The sequence below is a fragment of the Etheostoma cragini genome, chromosome 4 (genome assembly GCF_013103735.1).
Source record: "Etheostoma cragini isolate CJK2018 chromosome 4, CSU_Ecrag_1.0, whole genome shotgun sequence".
Classification (NCBI taxonomy): domain Eukaryota; kingdom Metazoa; phylum Chordata; class Actinopteri; order Perciformes; family Percidae; genus Etheostoma; species Etheostoma cragini.
The window spans coordinates 11,520,597-11,538,194 of NC_048410.1; the positions used below are offsets into that span (position 1 = coordinate 11,520,597).

The 17,598-nt window shown below is 43.4% G+C and overlaps 2 protein-coding genes across 5 annotated transcripts in view; both read left to right on the forward strand.

Annotated features, from left to right (window-relative positions):
* The window catches only part of ikbke (inhibitor of nuclear factor kappa B kinase subunit epsilon), an 11,220-nt gene extending 10,187 nt beyond the window's left edge, over positions 1–1,033 (forward strand). For all 3 annotated transcript variants that reach the window (XM_034870111.1, XM_034870113.1, XM_034870112.1), the window contains one exon: positions 77–1,033. In XM_034870111.1, the coding sequence (XP_034726002.1) occupies positions 77–140 (64 nt within the window). In that variant the 3' untranslated portion in view covers positions 141–1,033. The remainder of the gene's footprint in view (positions 1–76) is intronic.
* Positions 1,034–2,002: 969 nt separating this feature from the next.
* rassf5 (Ras association domain family member 5) overlaps positions 2,003–17,598 on the forward strand; it is a 28,450-nt gene continuing 12,854 nt past the window's right edge. Inside the window, exons 1-2 of one of the 2 annotated variants that reach the window (XM_034870118.1) lie at positions 2,003–3,001; positions 16,721–16,848. In XM_034870118.1, the coding sequence (XP_034726009.1) occupies positions 2,161–3,001; positions 16,721–16,848 (969 nt within the window). In that variant the 5' untranslated portion in view covers positions 2,003–2,160. Of the gene's footprint in view, positions 3,002–8,074; positions 9,047–16,720; positions 16,849–17,598 lie in introns of those variants that run through there. The other variant, XM_034870119.1, reaches the window with a different exon arrangement.

Here is a 17,598-nt window from a genome sequence, read left to right on the forward strand (position 1 = left end):
CCCCCCCCCCCCCCCCCCCCCAATATACAGTAGGTGAGAAAGGATGTTAATTGGTTCTATTTGTTTTGTCCTATAGTCTGGGAGCAGTGAACCCTGCAGCAGGTTTCGAGCCGAGTTTGGCCAGACCTTCTACTCTGTGACGTCAGTGAAGCTGAAGCATCTTTGCGTCTTAACTCCCAAATCCACACACACACACACACACACTGGCTACGGCCCGTGCTGTATGAAGAGGGAGCAGCCGAAGACAATCAATAACATATGAATCTACATTTAGTGTTGAGATGTACAGAATGTAGGAAGGAAACGCCGCTGATGTTTTTTATCGTGTGTGTGTGCGTGTGTGTGTGGTGACCGAGTACAGCAGTTCAATAGAAACTTCATTAATGCCTCTAGTGTTTTTGTATTTCTACAGTTATGCCACAGTAGTGGACCGTCAGGACAAAGCTGCTAGAGTACTTTTCTCGGGCCATGTTTCTTCTTTGTCCCACAGAAGAAGTGCGTGGAATTTTTTGGAAGGAAACTTACATACTGACACTATATCTCTCTGTCTTTTTACCTCTGTCTTTCTTATGTGTGTGTTTGGTAAGGCTTGAGATGTCTGCGGTCTTTTTTTCTAATTTTTGATCTTTCAAACGGTTTCATGTGACTTTATTAATGTTTACTTTAAGTATATCATGGGAAATTGAGTGAATAAATAGTGATTGATTACATCATATATTGATTGTTAGCTTCTCCAAGCACACAGCACTGTTGTTTTGAAGTGCCATTTGTCTCTTGTCCTGTTGATGTGTAACTTCAATGTAACGTTATTTCTTTGTGTTTTATCGTAGGTTTGACTGTAAAAGAGAAGAAACAAATCAGGGAAACTCGGCACTCACCACAGTGTCTCTTTTTTAACAGAAGTGTACAGTCTAGTGACAGTACAGCAAATTAACCATAAAAATGCCATTAGCCAGTGTGGTTCACATGGTGGGGGAAATCCCAGTGTTAGTAATTTGTTTATAAAGGGGTCACAGATGATGCAAAGGTTAGATAAGTACTTACTTAACACATACTTATAAACTTGCTATATTTTTAATCTCCTGTTTGATTTAGTCTTGAGCAACAACATTTCAAGTTTACAATGGCATCATACCTCTGTGAGGATAAATCCATGTTTTGAAAAGTCAATAAGTTCACACACATGACTTTGTAACAATTGCACACTCTGGACCTGTCGTCCAATTACTTTAACATTAAATCCGTTTTGGGAAAGTGAAACTGAGCTGAAAAGACAGAAGGTCTTTAGCAAAACAAATGAGCTGCTGTGACACTACTGTACACTGTAAGTATACAGAGAATGAAATTGAAAGGTCTTCACTCAGTCTGCGTAGGAGTGGTGTTTGAGTCCTCGGGGGCTTTCTCGGTTTAGTTAGGGGGACGAGTTCTGCAGCCTCTGTGGTTTTGTGTAGTTCATATGACGTGCTCTTGGCAAAGTGGAAAGTTTTCATAACTTTCCTGTTCCTAGCCTACACAAACAAGTGTAACAGTGTGTTTTTCTTACTAGACTGGTCAGCATCATGATAATATTCAGTACGTACTGTAAGCCTACTTTTAAGTCTTGCTGTGCTGTCAGTCCTGTTTCATACCTACTTCAATTTAATTAGGATTGTTGTGTAGTTTCAACAGTGAGACAACGGTTAACAGAGTCCTCTTTTGCCCCTACAAAAAAGTAAATAATTGATTACAAACAATAGCTAAATTTCTGTTGTCAAGACCAGGTACTACATGTGAAACATGCTCTTTATTGTGTTTACCATACCACACGTTTTTGAAAAATCGGGGCATGGTATAGAAATTATATATAGGAAACCTAAATTCTTCTTATTAAGTTCTCATTGTCATCTTAATCCATTCTCTCTGGTATCTTTTCACAAGATCTTCATTTGCGTTTCTGCCAGTCTTTGCAGTCTGTCTCAAGTGATTTCAATAAATAGCGAATATATGGCTATAGCCGGAGATTTCTGCGCGCTCCTGTCACTTTAAAGGGAGCGCGCTCGCAACATTTAAATCTGATCCGTTGCGTCACTACTACACGTTTGTCGCGGGCGTTAGTGGAGTTTACATTCAGAGCACGGAGTAAAAACACACAACACACACTCGTTACAGAGGAACGGGATAATGGCGTCTGTGAGTGTGGTGGGGCAGCACCCAGTTCCGCTCAGGCTGGACTCGGAACCTCTGCTCTTCCAACTACCCGGCAGCAGGAAGAAAATCACCCTGCCGAGGAAATCGTCCCGGGAGAAGATGATGCTCAGGAGAAGCTCGGGGAGCGGCGGGGAATGCCGGTCGTTCACAACCGAAGGGGTATCGAGAACTCACCCCTTGTCTCCGGGAGCAGCGGGTGAAACGGTGGTGAGAGGAGGGTTAAAGTCTGGTGAAGGATGGAGAGGTCCTGCTGCCCCTGCTGCGCCACGTAGCGCAGATCGGGAGACAGAGGAGGACCGCGCGGACTGCGTCAGGAGCACCGCAGCCGGGTCTCAAGAAAGTCTAAGCGCGCACATCAACAGTGACTGCAACAGCATCATCGACTGTGACTCAAACCGTAACACGGTCGGTGTGAGGGGTACTTCGCTCAAGAGGTCAGGCATCAATGTCATGCCAAGCAACGCGGTTACGAATGGACACAAAGGAGGACACCGGCACCGAGACGCGCCACACGGGAGATGGGACACCCGGAGCGGAGACAGCGGACATCAGAGCATCTCCTCCTCCGTACCAGCACAAGGAGACAGCGGCAGTCTCCATCTGGAGCGACTCACACAGGGCAAGACGGGAGTCGTCAGGCTGGCCCGCACCGAGCCTCCCCGCAGGGAGGCCTGGTCCATCTTCCCCCGGGGTGTGGACCCTCGGGTGAAGACAGAGAGGGGCGAGGGGCACCGGTTCGAGTCCAAGCCCTGTACGCAGGACTGGTGTGACGCCTGTAGCCGTCAGATCACTGCACAGGCTCTCAAGTGTCAAAGTAAGTATAGCCTTCCAAATCATATTTATTATTTATTATTAGTTTTTTTTGTGCATGCACATTGGAAATAAGTGATGTTAGTTGACCATTGACACCGTTTAATATTTATATTTATATAATATTGAATATATTAATATTCTAGAATCCTTCTACACACTTCTTTCAGTTGATGGTTGTATTTATGTGCCCTTTTCAGATAAAACAGAACCGACTTTGTTGGTGTATGTCTTGTTCCTGGTGACAAAATTAGTATTTAATGAAGGGCATAAGTAGGTGGGTTCTGTAATCTACTATAACGGAGTCTGTGTGTTTGTACTAAAATTAAAATTGTGCATGTGCCTTTGTGAGTGAGCCAGAATGACAGGGAAGGACATTTTCAAGCATTTTGCTCTATGAACACAACCGGAACCTTCCATTATATTGTCCTTTCAGCTATGTTTTGCAGCCTTGGTTCAAAAAGTGAGGGAAAGACAGTAGAATTAACAGCAGTGCATTGGTAAAATACAGAAACAAAATAGAAATGTCTGTAAAGCTCATACTTAATTGTGAGTGTATGAACTTATGCATTGTAGATGTATTAGGGTGTGAGAACAAAGGAGGCGTACTACAGATCACAGACACCGGAAGCAGCGCGACTGTGTATTTGAGTAAAAGGACATTTTCAACTGTTTAGATTTATTTTTGCTGATATCTCTGGAGTCACATACCTGGCTGTACTGGCTGTAGTCACTGTACTGCTGACTATGGCCCAGGCTCTGATGACACCACTGCCACCTGCGCAGTTCTGGGAAGCAGAGATTTTGAGCCAAGCCAATTTGACCTGGCAGTGTGGATATGTTTTTTAATCTGGCTTGAGGATACCTCTGCAGACACACACACACACAGCTTTTCTCTGGGAGCTCAACCTAAAGAGTTTTTGTGTGTATAGTGGCTTTTCCATGCACATACTGTACATGCATGCATGTTGTGTAGGTGTGTGTAGATGTGTGTGTGAGTGCATGCGGCTGCTGACTTGGCATTTTGTCAGCAGCGCTCTGTCACGGGGAGGCTGCAGCTTCAGGACAGTGTGAGAGAAAGCCATTGAGAAGAGGAAAAAAGGTGAGGGAATAAAGGGACGTATAAAGAAGGGACAGGCTGAAAAAGAAGAACAGAGCAGAGGGGAAATGGAACAAAAAAAGGGAAATACTGACAGGTAGTTGGGAACCGGGATGAAACAAAAAGTGGAATTAGTGAAAGAGAAAAGAGGAGAAATCGAGGGAGGCAGGGTGATGTGAATAAGAAGAGACTGAGAGCCAGAACAAGAGTGATGGGAAGGAGAGGGAGCCAATCCAAGTGAGGGATAGGGGAAAAGAGCAAGAGTTTGTCCAGCACTGCAGAGCTGTCTGATTTAGTGTGCTATCAGCAAGAGCTCAGTGGAGCGAAAGCCAAGGTTTCTGGAGCACCAATCACACACACACACACACACACACACACACACAGAGAAACACACAGGCACAGTCAGGAGTTTCTTTACAAGCCAATAACTTTTTCTGCTTCCACTAGTCTCTTCATGGAGCAAGCTAATTAGCTCCAGTTTTATTCTGCCTGTAGCTGAACTCTAGATCAAACTGTCTTTTCCGCTCCCTTTTCCCGGAAAACATCAGCGGTGTGTGCGGTATATGCAGTCATGGGGGTCACCGGGATATTTATGACAAGCAATACCAATTTAGGCATTTCAGGGTATTTTTGTGGGGAGGAACGCAACCAAAACTGCCGAAATAGAAACGGCACACACACACACACACACACACGCGCCCATGCTCTTCTTTCAACTACACCCAGCAAATGACAGGGAGTGGAAGACGGAGGCCTTGCAACCATAAACAACCATCATTCTGTCTCTTTGTCTCGTTGCATGCCTCGCTCCCTCTGTCTGTCTTTAATTCATCACGGTGCCTGTATCTGTGTTGGCTTTGTTGCATATGAAGCTTTTAAAAACAGCTACGCAGCTCTTTCTCCCTCGGGACAGCTGAGTGCTCGCAGGGACTGTTGTGATGTGGCCTTGTCCTACTGTGGGATCTGTCAATCCAGCCAGAGCTCCCATGTCTCATAGTCTGCTGCTCTGTTGTCGCGTGATTATTCCTACTGCTGGCTTTCGTCCGAGTTTGTTCTTTCCCTTTATTGCTTCTCAAAGAAGTTAGATGGGAGTTTATTTGGTATGCCTGTGCTAGACAGCAACCCCCACACTATACAGTATATGAATGAATACACTACACACATAAAGATAAGAGCAATATGTGTTATCAAGCCCTAATAGGCCATACGGACCAACATGTCTGAAAAGTGACAGTGTAGACATATTTGAGCTTGTTTAGGAAGCTAAATTCACTCTCCTCTCAGTGTCTCCATTTGAAATCCAACACTGTGCAAACAGTACAGACAAGTCCGATGCATACCAGTTCTATACAGTATTTAGGTTGTATCCTGTCAGTGGCTGTTGTTTATTAGTGTTCTCGTGATTTAATCTGATTTGTCATCTCTTCCTGTTTTGATGTCGGTCAGGAAGGCAGGGGAGTGAGGGAGAGAAATGGCAGTCTCCTTAATCCCAGCTCTGGGTGTCTCCTGCCTGGGATTATGTCTGAGGATGGAGCGGTTGGGATTACAGACTTGAAGACAGAGTCAGCATCAGATTAATATTTAATTAAAGCATTCAGGGAAACATGCTGTCGTGGCACCAGGGCTCTGACACACACTGGGTTTGGTCCTCTCCTCAATCTCTCTGGAGCAGTAAAACATGCACCTCTCACTGTATATTAGGGGTGGGACAAAATATTGATACGGCAAGTTAAAATTGTTCTTCGTGAGATATGCTGGCGCCAAATATCAATATTTTACTGCTTAAAATAGATTTCCCAACTTCCAGCGTCTCTACTTCATGGCTCCCCCGAGGTGGCGCTCAACATATGGCATCCGATCAGTAGACCTACTTGCTATCGGCCAATGCCCAAGTATGTGGATCAGGACTGAAAACTGTTTATTTGTATACATCTGCCTCTGTTTCAGAGCACTGTACGAAGAGGTGAATGCTCCCGAGATCAGAGCTTCTCCGCAAAGGCGATTTCACAACTACAGTAAAAAAAAAGCCTTTGGGAACTATTTGTGCTTGCATATTTGCAAGCAGAGTGGAGATCGTTGTTGTTGTTACAGTGCGTATACAGCAGCAGATGTGGGGTCGTGTGCTGGTCACTGCAGAGACAGGGAGGAATACTTGCTTTGACACACGGCTGCCAGGAAGCCCATCAAGCACCAACACCCAAACACACACACACATTTGCCACAAACCGTCACAGTAACCCTCCCTGTGTATTATTTATGCCCCATGGCATTCATCCCTCTAGAGAGTGTACCTTTTCCTTACACTCCATCTCTTCCTTAATTTACCTCTTCCCCTAGTCTACACAATACAGACCTTGTCTTAGGAACCCGTCCAGCCGTTTCCCATTTGGTCCTCTCAAAGCTCCTTCACAGTTGAACACAAAAAATAGGAGGAAGGTTGTGTTAAATGGCTCATAACCTTCTTCAAGCAGGCATACCCCTGCTGCTGCTCTGCCAGACGTGCGATGGATATAGTTTTAACAAAATTTTGGCCTAAACGTTCCTTCATAGATCATATGTCTTAAATTCAGAATCTGAAGGGATGAATGGCAAAAAAAACTGTTAAACACATGTTCATCAAATGACCACATCACACTTCTGTACAGTAGCTCAGCGTAAATTCTTTCAGAAAGACCTAACTTTTGATCGGTGCACTCCTAAATCAATTCAGCTGTTATCCTAATAAATGTACTTTTTTGCTGTGTATATCTGTTGCATATATGCAATAACATATAGTCTCCTGATTTAAATATAGCTCAGCAAAAAATTCTTTCAGGATGACCTAATTTAATCAATAATTTGATGATTTAATCAGAATCATACACAAATTGCGTTGGGCCAATCACAGAGTCACAACCTTGCTTTAAAAAAATCTGTTTCGCCCCTTGCCATTCAGCTGTTGTTGCAGGCAAAGAGTGCAACCCTCGACCTCCCCTTCCCCCCCCAGCCATCTACTCCAGCTGACCGGCCCGGAGCCTCCTTCAGTCTGGTCTTTGGGCTCCTTCGTTGTCACCACCAGTGTCTAGATTCCATCGGGGGGTCTGATGGTTCTCTACCCGTATATAGATACACAGTACGAAATATTCGTATAGCGATGGAGTCTAATTGCCAATGACTTTGTACATTTGAATGAGCTGTACAATCGCCCTCATTTGCATATTTACAAACATGTCCTGATTGAAATTTTGTTGTGCCATTTTTCTTCAGTATTAGCGAAGTGTTTTGTTCAGTTTCTTAGAAACAAACAGTATGACATGGAAAGCGTCTTTGTTTAGTCGCCAACTGCTCAATATTATTTGACCTTGATAAAAAGACTGGTAAAATAGGGCATGCAGATACAGCTTTTGTTTTTGCAGAAAGATCTGGATGGGGCTTTAGGCTCTCCTCCCTGTGCATTGCTGCTCAGCTGTATGTATGGCAATAGAGCGGGTCTTTTAAAGCAGGCTATATTTAGGTCGCCCTTGGTGAACAGTGATAGGAGGACTGCAGAGGAAGAGGTGGTTAGGGCAGAAAGGACAAGGACTTTCTTAAGCACATTTAATGTGAGCGATTTAAAGATTTTGGATTTTTTTAAAACACAAAACAAGGTCATGTTCGGTTCCGCAGTAAAAGAAATGGTGACATAAGAGCTTAACATTCTTATGCCATTGCTCGGGATTATGTCATATCCTATTCCTTCAAACTCTTCAATTTTAAAAGTAGGGAAGAAAAAGTCCAAGGAGTTCTCTCTCTCTCTCTCTTTTATCTTTCACAGTGCATATTAATAACCAACTGCGCATCACCTCAACCCACACATTGGAGTAGCCATTAACACTCACTTGAGGTGATGCTTCTTACTGACAAGATATGTCACCGTTGTGGGGTTAGACAGGATGGCTGACTCACTTCCCATCAACCAGTGCTGTAGAGTAGAGAAGGAAAAGGGGGAGACAAGAGGAGGCAGTGTCGTTACTACCTCTGCAGTGGTCTTTCTGTTCTATTATATGCGGATCCCACCCTGTTCTCTACAACTGACTGAAGTGTGTACAGTCAAGCACTGAGGGAACGGAAAGGAGAAAGGCTCCTGTTGCAGGAAAGAGAGGAGAGAGAGGAATAGAGATCACACAGGATTGTGTGGGGGTCTCTGTCTCTTTAAGCTGGCTGTTTGTTACTGCAGAGTGTGTGGGTGCTGCAGTAGAGACGGAGAGAGAGGGAGAGAGAAAAAGAGGGGAGAAGGGAATGAGAGCATTGATAACAGATAGATGTTAGAGAGGAACAAGTAGTACAGCAGATATTCAGGGCTCATGTCTGCACGCTAAGTTGTGACGAAGACCAGGCAGGTGCAGAACCAGAGGAGAAAAGTGTGAAGCAAGTAGAGAGGTGAGAGCATCAGGGAGCGTGTTAGGAGTACAGGTGGAGGGGTGGCAGAGCGAGTGGAGAGGGGGCTGTTTATTCGGAGCGTGGCACCGGTGGCAGAGTGGCTGCGCTGGGATGGCAGAGGAGGGAACTGGGGGGGCTGGCGCTGGGGCAGTCCTCAGAGGGACAGAGGCAGCCAAGGGCAGGACAGGACAACCAGCAATGGTTACGCTCACAGGACGATGCCTGCCGGATGGTGCCACCATGCTCCATCCATGGCACAGATAGCACCTGTCGTCCCGGGGCAGGAGGACGCAAGAAGGGGAGCTGAGGAGGGGGTCGTATCGGGGGGAGATGAAGGCGTTAGGGTGGGCAGAACGTTACTCGGCCAGGTGTCTCTGCATCTGGATGAGGTCAGGGGTGATTCAGAAGGGGAGGTTGGCAGTGCCTGCTTCGGGCAGGTGTCACGCCGGCTGGGGCGGCTGCTGAAGAGGCTGCCTAAGTCTCGCTCCTGGAGTGACAGCCTGCGGATCCTTCGACGATCATCCTCTAACGGATCTCTGCTCACCACCTCAGGTATGGAGAGGAGAGTGTGAATTGACACTTAGAAGTTCTACATTGAATCCAAATCAGTTTGTTGGTGACAGGTGTCAGAAGGCAAAGGACGATGAGTATGCAGGTTGTGCCGGGCTGGCCTCAAAGACCGGCTGTGGGCCAAAATATTTGGGTATTGTGCGCATCAGTCTGTCTATCTGAACTGCAATGCCATCAAGCCCTGTTACTCTTTGTCTCTCTTGTCTATTGACAGATCTATCACACTCGCTTTGGTGTGAGAGCACACAATGTCCATGTGTGTGTGTGTAAGATTGTGTTTTAACAGTGAGGACACAGGCTGCAGATCGGTTGTAAACAGCAGAATAGTCCAGTAACCAGGTCAGATGATAGCTGTACGATCTACAGTTTATTCTTGCTCCAGACACACACACACACACAAACAGAAATCCTACACAATTCCAATCTCTCGAGAAATCCTACATAAATGGATTAGATATTGACTTTAATATTTGTAGCAGGAATTTGAGATAAGGATGAGCCTGCTGGAGGCTGCAAGGTATTGATTTTTCCCATGTTTTCTCCAAATACAGGACTGACTAATGCAGTTTTTTTTAGGGGGGGGGGGGGGGGGTTGAATACAAAATGTAACATTAGCGCAAAGTGTGGCTTTGGTATAAATTGGCAGGGAGCAAAACCGTGCGTGCGTGCGTGTATGAATGTGGGTCCGTGCCCTCTTGTGTAAGCCGGATAAGACCCTGACCAAGCATGACTCAGGGAGCTGCTCATCAAGAGCTCAACACTCCACCTGAGTGACGTCATGCTGCAGCCTCAAAAGCTTCAGCGACACCATCAACAGCCCGAGCTACCGCAGACAGATAATAGGTATTTTTAGATGGTGTTCCCTCTAAGGAAACCTAGTTAATCCTTAACTGGCCCAAACCAGATTCCTCACTTCCTCTTCTATTACTTCTGTTGCTATCTATTAATACAGTAACGTCCGTCTGAGTCATAATCTTGGATGATGCTTTTTGAAAAATTCTCTAAACTGCAAAAAATATGTACAATAACTTGGTGACTGTAGTCTCATAGTTGGAGAGGTTAAGGGTTGGATGTGTTTAATGCCAAGGTTAAACTCTTGTTATTTACACAACTATGGCTTTCTTTCAAAAGATGATGATTTTTGACAGTTCTTGCCACTATGGCAGCACAGTATTATTTAAGTATGAGAGTATATGAAGTGTCTGGGAATTGTATGGTATTGACATGATCAAATTGTGTTATTGTTTTACAAAAAATAAATTATAGGGGCACTCCACCGCTTACACTTTAAAATCTGTTTCCTCATCACAAAGAGTACTCAGCCTGGGAAAATAGTTGCATAATGTCATATAAATGGCTCTGAGAAAAGACTTGGGCTTGGAGACTATCATCTTGGAACTTGACTCATACTAACTTTTAGAACTTGACTCATACTAGAGACTAAAAGTCAGAATATCTCACCCTTTGCTGCTATGACGATCTTTAGTTAGTCTGTTGTGATTCCCCAACTTCATTGAGGTGGATTTAAAAAAATCGCGGGAGTATGCCCTCCATTCAAGCAACTATTTGATAGTAGAAAACATTTTACGGCACTGAATATTAAGTTCAGTGCCGTAAAATGTTTTCTACTGTGTACGTGATTAAAGAACTCAAAGTTTCATTTTTGATCTTGTAAATAGTACTAATAAGTAGAGTAAAATAAATTCTTAACTCAACACTTGATTTCTGGAGCTTTCAGCAACATCGTGTGGCCTTCATCTGCTGTTGTATGGAGTTTGCTGACTTGTTGTAGTGGAGATGTTGTGACCTATGAATGAAACTAAGTATCTTGATGGCAACTCAGCAAATTCCATCTGCTGATGAAGCCCTTGAGATGTGCCTTAAAGCTTTGGAAGAAGTCTACTAAATGTACTTACAACTGAGTAAAGACGGTTTGTCAAATCAGTTTACTCTGTACTTTACATGTCACTTTGTCTACAATTGCTTTATTATTATACATGTATACCAACGTCAGAAGTCTGCTATGTGGTATGTAGTTACGAAATATAGCTGTTTTTGGGTGAATGTTTTCACAATGTTCCCTTAAGCTGAAACTAAGCAAATCATTTTAACTGTGCATTCATACATTCTTTATCATTCTATTGTGCCTAAAAAGTTTTCATAAGCAAAATTCTCTCACCCGTCAGAAGAGCGTTTAACTTAACTCATAACATGAAATCTCCAAAACACACAAGCTCAGGAACGATGCGATCTTTGGCCACATAACAATTCTCAAAAAGCAAAAATACTCCTTCAGCACTCGGCTGCATCCACTTGCAGCTTCTAAGCTAAAAGACAGAAAGCCTGGTTCTTCTCTGGTTTGTTTGGTTAAGTCGGGGAGCATCTTTAGCTTGACAGATGGAGAAATTAACAGATGCGATGATGGAGATAAAGAATGTCAGTATCAAATATGAAATTATTGTTTGTGCATAAATAAAACCAGCTGTCAAGAAGAACTAGGGCAGATTTTATTTAGGTTAGGAGAGATTTGTTTGGTCATGTCTGGTGGGGTCAACATATGGAGTGTGCATCCTGGAAGCTTATTGAGCTCGAGTGCGTTTTATTGAGACTGTGAGACAACAAAAGCATGATATTTTAATTTGTAATGATGAACAGTTGTATCAGTTCAGTAGCATGGTGTTTGTGTGTGAGTCACAGAGTGGGAGATCATGGATAACTGCTCCAAATGAGCTATGATGGGATCAGACTGGCTAAAGCCCCCCAAAGCTGCTCTTAATTCCTTCATAAAACCTGCAGAGCTCTCTTTAGGTTCATTAGGGGCCGTGTTAATATCCTCCCCCCTGCTTTATAACTAACTTACCCCTATTTAGCCCCCCCCTCCTCACGCAGACAAAGAGCTAATACAATATGTCCCTCCCAATAACGTTATCTGGTGCCATACAGACATCCTCCATGACCTGAGAATCGCTGTTAATCGGTGTCTTCACCCTCCCCTGTGTTTCCCACACCCACTGTGTCCCACAAAAAACAACCACTATCTTCTTCTTAGGAGTTAGAAGAGATGATGCAGGAACAGGAAAGAATGATGGGAGTGGACAAAGATTTAAGGAGACAGAAAAGAAAAAAACATGACCATGGAAATCTTTCCCTCAGCAGCCTCCACCAGGACAATGTTGATGTCTTCTTTTTAGAGCAGACTTGTAATTTAACACGTTGCAATCAAAGCTGCTTCCTTTCCCGTCTCCATTCGCAGTTATCGACCCAAGTGCAGCAGTGGAAGTTAACACAGCCACCACATATAGATCTTGGCATGCTGTGCCAAGATACATCTAAGCTCCCTCATCTCTTTCCACTGCACTCACAGAGTTTCCTGCCTCTCTATTTCTCCTTCTCCATCTCTCATCATCATCGCGCACCTCTGTCGGGAGGCAGTGTCATTTTAAAAGCAGTCAGACTGGAATGATGGCACGAGGGACAAAGAGGGAGTCTGAACATGCCTCTCCCGAGGCGGAGGAGGCCAGTCTACCATCTACACATAGCACCACAGCCCTTCCATTTGTTGAGTCAACACACACACACACACACACACACACACAGGCTCTAGACTCCGTGGCTCTGTGCAGGACCATTAGAATCTGATGAGTGTTTATGGCTCATTTTTTTTTGACATTTTTTGGTGTCCTGTCACTGCATGCAGATGCGAGTACATGTTCATGTGTGTTCACTGGGATCAAAAGTGTCTATGTATTCTAATAGCACTATTTAACCAGGAAATCTGAGATTAAGTATCTTTTACTGGAGGGGCGTCTTCACAAAGACAGCCGCAGCGTGTAGATGTTACAAAACATAATACAGAACTATGATGTAATATGTAGAAATAAACCTGATAAAAAAAATAAAGTAAGTAGTTCTGCAGTTTACCAGCCAAAATATCTCAACTGTTCAGTACAATAAAATGACAGAAATACTTTTGAAAGAGTCCGTTGAGAAAGGTTGTTGAAGTTTTACATGTGACTACTTTCTAATCAAAGGGAGCAGAGTACCTGGAGGCTCTTTTACCCGGTTCAGTACAAACACAAAGCAAATATAGAAAGTAAAAGGTAGTTTCCAGCCTGATTTGGAGTGATAAAGATGGAAGTAGGATGTGTCTGTGCATGTGCCGAATCCAATGATGGGACCTTTTTCCTAACAAAACTTGCTGTGGCAATCCCCTAAGTAAACTTGAACACAACTTCTACCAAAATCCAGCAGAGTGGAATCATTGTCGCTGTCTTTAAATGAAAGCAACTTCCTCAATTGTTGGTCTGCATAACCATGTACTTTCCACAAAATATCGAAAAGGGAAACCCCTGCAAGTCCTAACATGGAATCCATTGGGGAGTTTTGCCTCAGGCATTCAAACGACTAATAAAAATCCACATAAAAGAACGTCACACAAGAAAAACACTCCTTTTTGCTGACTCCTCTCTCTCTTGCTTTATCTTTCATTCTTCTCCATCATGATTCTCTGTGGTTATGTCTATGTCACATAATGCTCAGAGCCTTTCTGGATCATTGGATCGCTGCTGTAGTTTCTCTACCAGCTCATTAGCACTCACGAACAGTATGCATGGTACAGCATCTCAATGAGGTAAACATAATACTAGGCCTTTTCACAACCACACACTTGTTATGCATACAGAGACACACAAAGACTCACTTGAGTTTCCCATGTAGTCCAGAACCTAACACCTATTCTAAATTAAATCTAATCCAATAACTTCACTTGACTTTAGTCCAAACTCAACAAGGTGTCTTACACATTTCCACAAGGATGTCAGCCAAAAATATACACTACCCTCGTTGTCACAAAACATCATCATCAATTTTAGTTTATTTATGTGCACATCATGCAGTCTAAAATGCTGATTTGTGTGTGTGTGTGTGTGTGTGTCTGTCTGCGTTTGCGTGCGCACATTGTGGGAATCCTCTTGATCCTTGGTGAACCATGACTTGCTGACAGTGGTGTATCTGACTGTAGGTGTAGTCGAGGGAACAATCTCTACCTTCCATTTTCCTTGCAGTTCGCCCAGCAGTAATTCCAGTCTTCTAAATCAAATATCGGGATAAAGGCCAAGGGCAGGATCTTCTTTAAATAACCACCACCCAACATAAACAGTGATTTATGTCTGGAAAATGACAACAGGACACTTAAAGGTACCAAGGGGAGTTGTCTTTTTTTTCCTTCTTTTTTAACCATTAGCAGTTTTTAAAAGTAGGTGCCATTTTTCTTTCTATCATGCGTGCAAATGAGGACACACATACATGCACACAATACAAAAAAAATCCACAATACGTTTTAGTGTGTAACACTGACTAGAACAACATTGCATCCTTTAAAGAAAAGTTGTACAATGATGCTAATTCGCTTCTTGTTGACAGTTATAAAATACCACTCCTGTGTATGTAAGGCTATGGCAAATACAAAGCTAAGCTGCTAGCTTAGCTTTGCACTAAGACTGGAAACAGCTAGCCTGGGTCTGTCCAAAGGTAACAAAATCAGCCCACCAGCACCTCTAAATACTGATTTGTTATTAGTTGTTTTATAACCATTGTAGGTGGATATTTTGTTATCTTTGGATAAAGCCAGGCTAGCTCTTTCCCCCAATTTTAGTTTTTGTGCTAAGCTAAGTTAGCCGGCTTGTGGCAGCTTTATATTGACATAAGAGTGGTATTGATATTTATTTTAAGTATGCTTGAATTTAAGTAGAGGCACAGTCAGTAATACAGAGTAAGAGTGGATGGAGTAACTGAAGGAAAGCAGTACAGGAAAGGAGTTTCTCTCTTCCTTTCCCCTGCGTGTTTCCCTTCTTTCTCACTTTCTGCAATGACCTCTAAACTGTCATGAGCAGAGGATCGCTTATCTGAACTCTACTCTTTCCTCAACACATCCCTCCTGTCAGCGAGGCATTGCAGCCCGTCCCTGTTACTCTCTGCCAACCGGTCTCTGTCACACACACACACACACACACACACACATTCTTACGTCTATCTCCTTCTCTTAATGCAAGGGATGACCTCTAAATTGTCATGAGGAAAGAATTCTCTAACTGAACTTTCCTCTTTGCTAGACATATCCCTGCTGTCAGTAAACTATTTCCTGTCTCCCTTTGCTCTCTCCTCTTTGGTCCCTGCTTCAATAATCACTTCTACTATTTTCCATGTCAGTTCAAAATACATGAAGCATTTCATTCCTCAACAAATTATATTTTCAAATGCAATTCTAGACATTCATGTTGGTAATTAGTCTGAGGTTTACAGCAAAAAAAAACTCTACACTCAGTCTTCTATTGGTGACCTCATGTAAGTAGAGCTCTTCTCTTTCTACAGTGGTCATCAAGAAGCTTGTTGCTATGGTTACAATGATGCTGCTGAGTGTGAGAGACACAGTGGGATACAGAAAGAGCCACTGATATGAGTAGACAGAAAAACAGCCGGGCTGAGCTCAGCTTGCTCATTCAGCACGGACTGCAGCAACAAAGAGCTTTATTAGAAAACATTGTGTTGTTTTTTCAAAGTAAATATTTAAGCATTAGTTTTTATCAGTTCTGTATCTGCATCTATCTGCCTGCGCAGCCTTCCGTACAGTGTTTTCTTTAAGAAAGTTTCCTGCTGGGCGCCTGGGGAGCTCACCTGTTAGAGCGTGAGCCCGTATATAGAGACGCAGTCCTAGCCCGCAGTGACCGCGGGTTCAGTTCCGACCTGCAGCCCTTTACTGCATGTCATTTCCCCTTCTCCCTTCCCCTTTACATTTCTGAGATGTCCTTTCAAATAAAGGCCTGAAATGCCAAAAATAATCTTTATATAAAGATTCTCCAGTCCTCTCATTGGTCATGTGGTTAGATGTGAGGCTATGCTTCTCTGTAAAAAAAAAAAAAAGCCTCTGGCCACAATAAAGTCTGCAAAACACCAAGAAACTGAGGCTGTCCAACTAAAAATTAAAGAACAGTGGACTATTTTGGGAGGTTTTGGGGGAAGTACCTAAATATATTCTGTTCCTGCTGAGCAGTAAAGCTGGAGTTGACCTTAGAAGGGCTGCTATACCGGTACAGTTTGTTGGCTACAGTATCTCTAAATCGAACCATGTATTTGTTTCCATTATGTTCTTTGCTGGACATTGTGCATTATACTCATTATTAATTGAGTCATGAATCTGTGCCAGAAGACAGTTATACATAGCAAAGTATTTCCTGCCATCTGGTGGGTAAATGGGATGTATGGTAGTGGATCTTTAAGGTGTCATTAGTAGGTTAACATGTGACATTTCAATAGGTTATTGCTGGGCACATTTGACATGTTATAACTTTAAGTCTTTTGATTTGATAAATACTCCCACTGCAGTCTGGGACCTTGTAGTATATGTCTGGCATTAGCCACTAGATGGAGCAAATTCTCTGTAAATGGAGCGTTTGAATGAACGGTTTGATTCAATCTTTATCGCAAATTCCAACACTTCCAGGTGACTGATCAGCATCAAACGCTGACACATACCACAGAGGAGTGTAGTTCACAGGGTTAGATCAGTGTTTGACAGTGAGTCATTCACTGTTTCTCAGTGATTGGTTCTACTGTGTGTGCTCTTGTCTCTGATTAGTGTGTGTGTTTTGTGTTCATCAGACTGTAGATACACCTGTCACCTGGAGTGTGAAAGCCAGGTCCAACTGGACTGCAACCGGAAGGACAAAAAGCCCGAAGAAACTCAATCTCCCAGAAGACTCTCCTCGTCCGCAGCCCCTCAGCACACGGTGAGCATTTCAAATACCAAAAACAAAATGTTTTGATGTCATTGTTTTTTAAAGGGTGCGGAGGACTATTTGTGGCATTTTTAGGGCCACTGCTGACGAGCATCATCTAAACTGTAGTATGTAGCATTTTTTGTGTGTGTGTGCACGTGTGCGTTAGTGCGTGTGTGTGCGGTGGAGAGGTGTACAAGAGTCACCTTTGGGTGATGACTGGGTTCATTCTGCAGCATCTCTCCAAGCCTACACTCTTACATAACCATCCTCCTCTTTCACAACATGCTTTCCCTCCTCCTCGTCAGTTGGTTACTTATGAATTTATATATGCGCTCATTTGCTTTTTTTGGTGACAGAATGTTCCCCAGAAGGAATGTTCCCAGGACAGAACGTCCTCTGTCACATTAGCATCTGATGTGCTGATGTGCCTCCCTCTCTCCTTCACCTGCTCTGTTGCTCTTATGACCTGCCTTGTCCTCCTTTTTTCATCTCTCCTATCCTTTAGTAAGTTTGATTTATTCAATCTATCCATGGTAGGCCATGATGTCCTCTATCCACTATTTCAAAAGTAAAACTCAAAATCGATCAATGTATTTCAACGTTCATACTCTCGTACTGTATGAGCCACAGCAAACAATTATGTATAATGTATCCTCAAAATAGTGCTTCACTCACCCTTTGTGTGTGTGTGTGTCTGTGTGTGTGTGTGTGCGTGCGTGCGTGCGTGTTTGTGTGTGTGTGTGTGTGTGTGTGTGTGTG